The 9715-nt window shown below is 61.0% G+C and overlaps 2 protein-coding genes across 3 annotated transcripts in view; both read right to left on the bottom strand.

Annotated features, from left to right (window-relative positions):
• Nucleotides 1-4658, bottom strand: part of MPV17 (mitochondrial inner membrane protein MPV17) — a 42765-nt gene extending 38107 nt beyond the window's left edge. The window contains exon 1 of one of the 2 annotated variants that reach the window (XM_069728603.1): nucleotides 4635-4658. The gene's annotated coding sequence lies outside the window, so the exon portion shown is untranslated. Of the gene's footprint in view, nucleotides 1-2662; nucleotides 2791-4634 lie in introns of those variants that run through there. The other variant, XM_069728602.1, reaches the window with a different exon arrangement.
• A 97-nt stretch (nucleotides 4659-4755) lies between these two features.
• On the bottom strand, nucleotides 4756-8355 carry LOC138637971 (uncharacterized abhydrolase domain-containing protein DDB_G0269086-like). Its single transcript, XM_069726893.1, has 2 exons — nucleotides 8240-8355; nucleotides 4756-6553 (listed from the first exon to the last, which is right to left on the bottom strand). Exons 1-2 carry the CDS (start codon nucleotides 8353-8355, stop codon nucleotides 4756-4758), a joined length of 1914 nt encoding a protein of 637 aa, XP_069582994.1.
• Nucleotides 8356-9715: the final 1360 nt, after the last annotated feature.

Here is a 9715-nt window from a genome sequence, read left to right as displayed (position 1 = left end):
GATGGCCGCAGCACATGACAGAACGGGCGCAGGATGGCCGCAGCACATGACAGAACGGGCGCAGGATGGCCGCAGCACATGACAGAACGGGTGCAGGATGGCCGCAACACATGACAGAACGGGGGTGCAGGATGGCAGCAGCACATGACAGAACGGGGCGCAGGATGGCAGCAGCACGTCAGAACGGCGCAGGATGGCCGCAGCACATGACAGAACGGGCGCAGGATGGCCGCAGCACATGACAGAACGGGCGCAGGATGGCAGCAGCACATGACAGAACGGGCGCAGGATGGCCGCAGCACATGACAGAACGGGCGCAGGATGGCCGCAACACATGACAGAACGGGCGCAGGATGGCCGCAACACATGACAGAACGGGCGCAGGATGGCAGCAGCACATGACAGAACGGGCGCAGGATGGCCGCAGCACATGACAGAACGGGCGCAGGATGGCAGCAGCACATGACAGAACGGGCGCAGGATGGCAGCAGCACATGACAGAACGGGCGCAGGATGGCCGCAGCACATGACAGAACGGGCGCAGGATGGCCGCAGCACATGACAGAACGGGCGCAGGATGGCCGCAGCACATGACAGAACGGGCGCAGGATGGCCGCAGCACATGACAGAACGGGCGCAGGATGGGAGCAGCACATGACAGAACGGGCGCAGGATGGCAGCAGCACATGACAGAACGGGCGCAGGATGGCAGCAGCACATGACAGAACGGGCGCAGGATGGCCGCAGCACATGACAGAACGGGCGCAGGATGGCCGCAGCACATGACAGAACGGGCGCAGGATGGCCGCAACACATGACAGAACGGGCGCAGGATGGCCGCAGCACATGACAGAACGGGCGCAGGATGGGAGCAGCACATGTCAGAACGGGCGCAGGATGGCCGCAGCACGACAGAACGGGCGCAGGATGGCCGCAACACATGACAGAACGGGCGCAGGATGGCCGCAGCACATGACAGAACGGGCGCAGGATGGGAGCAGCACATGACAGAACGGGCGCAGGATGGGAGCAGCACATGACAGAACGGGCGCAGGATGGCAGCAGCACATGACAGAACGGGCGCAGGATGGCAGCAGCACATGACAGAACGGGCGCAGGATGGCCGCAGCACATGACAGAACGGGCGCAGGATGGCCGCAGCACATGACAGAACGGGCGCAGGATGGCCGCAGCACATGACAGAACGGGCGCAGGATGGGAGCAGCACATGACAGAACGGGCGCAGGATGGCAGCAGCACATGACAGAACGGGCGCAGGATGGCAGCAGCACATGACAGAACGGGCGCAGGATGGCCGCAGCACATGACAGAACGGGCGCAGGATGGCAGCAGCACATGACAGAACGGGCGCAGGATGGCAGCAGCACATGACAGAACGGGCGCAGGATGGCCGCAACACATGACAGAACGGGCGCAGGATGGCCGCAGCACATGACAGAACGGGCGCAGGATGGGAGCAGCACATGTCAGAACGGGCGCAGGATGGCCGCAGCACATGACAGAACGGGCGCAGGATGGCCGCAACACATGACAGAACGGGCGCAGGATGGCCGCAGCACATGACAGAACGGGCGCAGGATGGGAGCAGCACATGACAGAACGGGCGCAGGATGGCAGCAGCACATGACAGAACGGGCGCAGGATGGCAGCAGCACATGACAGAACGGGCGCAGGATGGCAGCAGCACATGACAGAACGGGCGCAGGATGGCCGCAGCACATGACAGAACGGGCGCAGGATGGCCGCAGCACATGACAGAACGGGCGCAGGATGGCAGCAGCACATGACAGAACGGGCGCAGGATGGCCGCAACACATGACAGAACGGGCGCAGGATGGCCGCAGCACATGACAGAACGGGCGCAGGATGGGAGCAGCACATGACAGAACGGGCGCAGGATGGGAGCAGCACATGACAGAACGGGCGCAGGATGGGAGCAGCACATGACAGAACGGGCGCAGGATGGCAGCAGCACATGACAGAACGGGCGCAGGATGGGAGCAGCACATGACAGAACGGGCGCAGGATGGCAGCAGCACATGACAGAACGGGCGCAGGATGGCCGCAGCACATGACAGAACGGGCGCAGGATGGCAGCAGCACATGACAGAACGGGCGCAGGATGGCCGCAACACATGACAGAACGGGCGCAGGATGGCCGCAGCACATGACAGAACGGGCGCAGGATGGCCGCAGCACATGACAGAACGGGCGCAGGATGGGAGCAGCACATGACAGAACGGGCGCAGGATGGGAGCAGCACATGTCAGAACGGGCGCAGGATGGGAGCAGCACATGTCAGAACGGGCGCAGGATGGCAGCAGCACATGACAGGATGGGAGCAGCAAATGACAGAATGGGAGCAGCAAATGACAGAATGGAGGCGCAGGATGGCCGCAGCACATACCAGGATGGAGACCATATACCAATATAAATGCTCGCCACCCGGGCGTAGAACGGGTTCAATAGCTAGTTTATGTATATCACGCTTACAGTACACACACATATATATATACACAGTACACATATACACTGACACATACATACAATACACACACATATATATACACACATACAGTACACATATATATATATATACACACACACATATACACTGACACACACACAATGTAACACTCACTATGGAGCCAGTAACAGGAAGTGATGTCACAGGAAGCAGAGCATGATGGGACGTGTAGTTTTCACCCTGCTGCGGTCACGTGATGTGACGGACCCGGTGACCCCGCCCCTGTACGGGACCCCAGTAACCCCTTAGTGACCAGGCCGAGGTGCAGACTCCGCGGTTTTCCGCTTCCCGCAGTAGGAGACGCTGGCGTTTCCTTTTCGTCAGATTACACACTAGTTTGTGCTCTGGCTGCAGACGCGGCGACATGTCCGCTCCTCGTCCGCCCGGTCACAGATTGTAATCAGGACCTCTGTAGCAATGTTGGAGTTTTTATGCTGAGAAATGTTTCCGGGGCCTGAGGCGCTGACGCGACCCCCTGTCATTGTGTGACCCCCGTCTTTGTGGGGTGTTTCTAGGACAAGATTACACGTGCGGAGAAATGCCCCCACACCGACCGCCCCGCCCCCACACCGACCGCCCCGCCCCCCCACCGACCGCCCCGCCCCCCCACCGACCGCCCCGCCCCCCACACCGACCGCCCCCACACCGACCGCCCCGCCCCCAACACCGACCGCCCCGCCCCCCCACCGACCGCCCCGCCCCCCACACCGACCGCCCCCACACCGACCGCCCCGCCCCCAACACCGACCGCCCCCACACCGACCGCCCCGCCCCCCCACCGACCGCCCCCACACCGACCGCCCCGCCCCCCCACCGACCGCCCCGCCCCCAACACCGACCGACCGCCCCGGCCCCCCACCGACCGCCCCGCCCCCACACCGACCGCCCCGCCCCCCACCGACCGCCCCGCCCCCCCCGCCCCCCCACCGACCGCCCCGGCCCCCCACCGACCGCCCCGCCCCCACACCGACCGCCCCGCCCCCCCACCGACCGCCCCGCCCCCCCACCGACCGCCCCCACACCGACCGCCCCGCCCCCCCACCGACCGCCCCCACACCGACCGCCCCGCCCCCCCACCGACCGCCCCCACACCGACCGCCCCGCCCCCCCACCGACCGCCCCCACACCGACCGCCCCGCCCCCCCACCGACCGCCCCCACACCGACCGCCCCGCCCCCACACCGACCGCCCCGCCCCCACACCGACCGCCCCGCCCCCACACCGACCGCCCCGCCCCCCCACCGACCGCCCCGGCCCCCCACCGACCGCCCCGCCCCCACACCGACCGCCCCGCCCCCCACCGACCGCCCCGCCCCCCCCGCCCCCCCACCGACCGCCCCGGCCCCCCACCGACCGCCCCGCCCCCACACCGACCGCCCCGCCCCCCCACCGACCGCCCCGCCCCCCCCACCGACCGCCCCGCCCCCACACCGACCGCCCCGCCCCCCCACCGACCGCCCCCACACCGACCGCCCCGCCCCCCACCGACCGCCCCCACACCGACCGCCCCGCCCCCCCACCGACCGCCCCCACACCGACCGCCCCGCCCCCACACCGACCGCCCCGCCCCCACACCGACCGCCCCCACACCGACCGCCCCGCCCCCCCACCGACCGCCCCGCCCCCACACCGACCGCCCCCCACACCGACCGCCCCGCCCCCACACCGATTGCCCCGCCCCCACACCGATTGCCCCGCCCCCACACTGACTGCCCCGCCCCCACACCGACTGCCCCCTACAGCCACCTGTCCGCTGCCGCAGGAGGAGGGTGCCAGAGGGAATGGGAGATGCCGGCTCCTTGTAGGCGGAGCCTGCTCCTCACAGGCGGAGCCTGCTCCTCACAGGCGGAGCCACGTAACACCCCACGGGATCCCAGAGTGACAGCTACACCCCAGGTCTTCATCTGTGGGTCTGGTGGACTCCTCTCAGGAGGTAATGGGGTCTAATGATAGGAAATGTGCAGCACGGAGCGGCCACAACCTTCTCCATGTGCCGCAGCGGCTCCTCCTTCCTGTCCAGTGCAGCAGAATCATCAGAAGATGTGGGAGGAAGAGCTGATAGACGTGAGACCTGAGCCGCCATTACCTGCAGAGGAGGAACAGGACGCCGCAGACCCGAGCGGCCTACAATGTGTATTACTACTGACAATCCCCACAGCGCCATCTGCAGTCCGCTCATCACATCCTCCGCATAAGCCTGCAGCTGTTTACCCCAACACCGATTCTCCGCAGGGTCGATGACATCGCACAAGCGTCCATCCCGACCTCTCCCTCTCCGACCTCTCCCTCTCCGGCCTCTCGCTCTCCGGCCTCTCCCTCTCCGGCCTCTCCCTCTCCGGCCTCTCGCTCTCCGGCCTCTCCCTCTCCGGCCTCTCCCTCTCCGGCCTCTCGCTCTCCGGCCTCTCCCTCTCCGGCCTCTCCCTCTCCGGCCTCTCCCTCTCCGGCCTCTCGCTCTCCGGCCTCTCCCTCTCCGGCCTCTCCCTCTCCGGCCTCTCCCTCTCCGGCCTCTCACTCTCCGGCCTCTCCCTCTCCGGCCTCTCACTCTCCGGCCTCTCACTCTCAGGCCTCTCACTCTCCGGCCTCTCACTCTCCGGCCTCTCCCTCTCCGGCCTCTCCCTCTCAGGCCTCTCCCTCTCCGGCCTCTCACTCTCCGGCCTCTCCCTCTCCGGCCTCTCCCTCTCCGGCCTCTCCCTCTCCGGCCTCTCGCTCTCACGCCTCTCCCTCTCCGGCCTCTCCCTCTCCGGCCTCTCCCTCTCCGGCCTCTCACTCTCCGGCCTCTCCCTCTCCGGCCTCTCCCTCTCAGGCCTCTCACTCTCCGACCTCTCACTCTCCGACCTCTCACTCTCCGGCCTCTCACTCTCCGGCCTCTCACTCTCCGGCCTCTCACTCTCTGGCCTCTCACTCTCCGACCTCTCACTCTCCGGCCTCTCACTCTCCGACCTCTCACTCTCCGGCCTCTCACTCTCAGGCCTCTCACTCTCAGGCCTCTCACTCTCCGGCCTCTCACTCTCCGGCCTCTCCCTCTCCGGCCTCTCACTCTCAGGCTTCTCACTCTCCGACCTCTCACTCTCCGACCTCTCACTCTCCGACCTCTCACTCTCAGGCCTCTCACTCTCCGGCCTCTCACTCTCCGGCCTCTCCCTCTCCGGCCTCTCACTCTCAGGCTTCTCACTCTCCGACCTCTCACTCTCAGGCCTCTCACTCTCAGGCCTCTCACTCTCCGGCCTCTCACTCTCCGACCTCTCACTCTCCGGCCTCTCACTCTCAGGCCTCTCACTCTCAGGCCTCTCACTCTCCGGCCTCTCACTCTCCGGCCTCTCCCTCTCCGACCTCTCACTCTCAGGCCTCTCACTCTCCGACCTCTCACTCTCCGACCTCTCACTCTCCGACCTCTCACTCTCCGACCTCTCACTCTCAGGCCTCTCACTCTCCGGCCTCTCCCTCTCCGACCTCTCACTCTCCGACCTCTCACTCTCCGACCTCTCACTCTCCGGCCTCTCACTCTCCGGCCTCTCCCTCTCCGGCCTCTCCCTCTCCGGCCTCTCGCTCTCCGGCCTCTCGCTCTCCGGCCTCTCGCTCTCCGACCTCTCACTCTCCGACCTCTCGCTCTCCGACCTCTCACTCTCCGGCCTCTCGCTCTCCGACCTCTCACTCTCCGACCTCTCGCTCTCCGACCTCTCACTCTCCGGCCTCTCACTCTCCGACCTCTCACTCTCCGACCTCTCACTCTCAGGCCTCTCACTCTCCGGCCTCTCCCTCTCCGACCTCTCACTCTCCGACCTCTCACTCTCCGACCTCTCACTCTCCGGCCTCTCACTCTCCGGCCTCTCCCTCTCCGGCCTCTCCCTCTCCGGCCTCTCGCTCTCCGGCCTCTCGCTCTCCGGCCTCTCGCTCTCCGACCTCTCACTCTCCGACCTCTCGCTCTCCGACCTCTCACTCTCCGGCCTCTCGCTCTCCGACCTCTCACTCTCCGACCTCTCGCTCTCCGACCTCTCACTCTCCGGCCTGCTTCCTCAGAGTGATCTCTTCTATAATGACGAGTCCTAACTCCTTCATGCATCCTGCTCTGTATTCACCGAGCTTTGTCTCCGCTTTTCATCAATCTCCTCAGAAGTTTCATCCTTGTTTCCGCACCATCTTATTTATACTTCAGTGTTTCGGCTGCTTTATTCTTCATGGTCGCCTTTTTTTTCTCATCAGCTTTTATCAGTTTATTGGCTTCTCCAGATGAGAGTTGTTGTGACCGTGTGCCGTGTGTGAGGGACGTACAGGTGATTTACCTTTGTTTTCTTATCCAGATGAGAGTTGTTGTGACCGTGCGCCGTGTGTGAGGGACTTACAGGTGGTTTACCTTTGTTTTCTTCTTTAGGTGAGAGTTGTTGTGACCGTGCGCCGTGTGTGAGGGACGTACAGGTGGTTTACCTTTGTTTTCTTCTCCAGATGAGAGTTGTGACCGTGCGCCGAGTGTGAGGGACGTACAGGTGGTTTACCTTTGTTTTCTTCTCAAGGTGAGAGTTGTGACCGTGCGCCGTGTGTGAGGGACTTACAGGTGGTTTACCTTTGTTTTCTTCTCCAGGTGAGAGTTGTTGTGACCGTGCGCCGTATGTTAGAGACGTACAGGTGATTTTCCTTTGTTTTCTTCTCCAGGTGAGAGTTGTTGTGACCGTGCGCCGTGTGTGAGGGACTTACAGGTGGTTTACCTTTGTTTTCTTCTCCAGGTGAGAGTTGTTGTGACCGTGTGCCGTGTGTGAGGGACGTACAGGTGGTTTACCTTTGTTTTCTTCTCTAGGTGAGAGTTGTTGTGACCGTGCGCTGTGTGAGAGGGACGTACAGGTGGTTTACCTTTGTTTTCTTGTCAAGGTGAGAGTTGTGACCGTGCGCCGTGTGTGAGGGACGTACAGGTGGTTTACCTTTGTTTTCTTCTCCAGGTGAGAGTTGTTGTGACCGTGCGCCGTATGTTAGAGATGTACAGGTGATTTACCTTTGTTTTCTTCTCCAGGTGAAAGTTGTTATGACCGTGTGCCGTGTGTGAGGGACGTACAGGTGATTTACCTTTGTTTTCTTCTCCAGGTGAGAGTTGTTGTGACCGTGTGCCGTGTGTGAGGGACGTACAGGTGGTTTACCTTTGTTTTCTTCTCCAGGTGAGAGTTGTTGTGACCGTGTGCCGTGTGTGAGGGACGTACAGGTGGTTTATCTTTGTTTTCTTCTCCAGATGAGAGTTGTTGTGACCGTGCGCCGTGTGTGAGCGACGTACAGGTGGTTTACCTTTGTTTTCTTCTCCAGGTGAGAGTTGTTGTGACCGTGTGCCGTGTGTGAGGGACGTACAGGTGGTTTATCTTTGTTTTCTTCTCCAGATGAGAGTTGTTGTGACCGTGTGCCGTGTGTGAGGGACGTACAGGTGGTTTACCTTTGTTTTCTTCTCTAGGTGAGAGTTGTTGTGACCGTGCGCCGTGTGTGAGGGACGTACAGGTGGTTTATCTTTGTTTTCTTCTCCAGATGAGAGTTGTTGTGACCGTGCGCCGTGTGTGAGGGACGTACAGGTGGTTTACCTTTGTTTTCTTCTCCAGGTGAGAGTTGTTGTGACCGTGCGCCGTGTGTGAGGGACGTACAGGTGATTTACCTTTGTTTTCTTCTCCCGGTGAGAGTTGTTGTGACCGTGTGCCGTGTGTGAGGGACGTACAGGTGATTTACCTTTGTTTTCTTCTCCAGGTGAGAGTTATGGTGACCGTGTACCGTGTGTGAGGGACGTACAGGTGATTTACCTTTGTTTTCTTCTCCAGATGAGAGTTGATGTGACCGTGCGCCATGTGTGAGGGACGTACAGGTGGTTTACCTTTGTTTTCTTCTCCAGATGAGAGTTGTTGTGACCGTGCGCTGTGTGAGAGGGACGTACAGGTGGTTTACCTTTGTTTTCTTCTCCAGGTGAGAGTTGTTGTGACCGTGTGCCGTGTGTGAGGGACGTACAGGTGGTTTACCTTTGTTTTCTTCTCCAGGTGAGAGTTGTGACCGTGCGCCGTGTGTGAGGGACGTACAGGTGGTTTATCTTTGTTTTCTTCTCCAGATGAGAGTTGTTGTGACCGTGCGCCGTGTGTGAGGGACGTACAGGTGGTTTACCTTTGTTTTCTTCTCTAGGTGAGAGTTGTTGTGACCGTGCGCCGTGTGTGAGGGATGTACAGGTGGTTTACCTTTGTTTTCTTCTCCAGGTGAGAGTTGTTGTGACCGTGCGCCGTATGTTAGAGACGTACAGGTGGTTTACCTTTGTTTTCTTCTCCAGGTGAGAGTTGTTGTGACCGTGCGCCGTGTGTGAGGGACGTACAGGTGATTTACCTTTGTTTTCTTCTCCAGATGAGAGTTGTTGTGATCGTGCGCCATGTGTGAGGGACGTACAGGTGATTTACCTTTGTTTTCTTCTCCAGGTGAGAGTTGTTGTGACCGTGCGCCGTGTGTGAGGGACGTACAGGTGGTTTACCTTTGTTTTCTTCTCCAGGTGAGAGTTGTTGTGACCGTGCGCCGTGTGTGAGGGACGTACAGGTGGTTTACCTTTGTTTTCTTCTCCAGATGAGAGTTGTTGTGACCGTGTGCCGTGTGTGAGGGACGTACAGGTGGTTTACCTTTGTTTTCTTCTCCAGGTGAGAGTTGTGACCGTGCGCCGTGTGTGAGGGACGTACAGGTGATTTACCTTTGTTTTCTTCTCAAGGTGAGAGATGTTGTGACCGTGCGCCGTGTGTGAGGGACGTACAGGCGGTTTACCTTTGTTTTCTTCTCAAGGTGAGAGTTGTTGTGACCGTAGGCCGTGTGTGAGGGACGTACAGGCGGTTTACCTTTGTTTTCTTCTCCAGGTGAGAGTTGTTGTGACCGTGCGCCGTGTGTGAGGGACGTACAGGTGATTTACCTTTGTTTTCTTCTCTAGGTGAGAGTTGTTGTGACCGTGCGCTGTGTGAGAGGGACGTACAGGCGGTTTACCTTTGTTTTCTTGTCAAGGTGAGAGTTGTGACCGTGCGCCGTGTGTGAGGGACGTACAGGTGGTTTACCTTTGTTTTCTTCTCCAGGTGAGAGTTGTTGTGACCGTGCGCCGTGTGTGAGGGACGTACAGGTGGTTTACCTTTGTTTTCTTCTCCAGGTGAGAGTTGTTGTGACCGTGCGCCGTGTGTGAGGGACGTACAGGTG

This window comes from Ranitomeya imitator, chromosome 5, assembly GCF_032444005.1.
Source record: "Ranitomeya imitator isolate aRanImi1 chromosome 5, aRanImi1.pri, whole genome shotgun sequence".
In the NCBI taxonomy this organism is placed as follows: domain Eukaryota; kingdom Metazoa; phylum Chordata; class Amphibia; order Anura; family Dendrobatidae; genus Ranitomeya; species Ranitomeya imitator.
The sequence above is the reverse complement of the archived record's forward strand: the minus strand, read 5'-3'. Positions and strand labels throughout refer to the sequence as shown.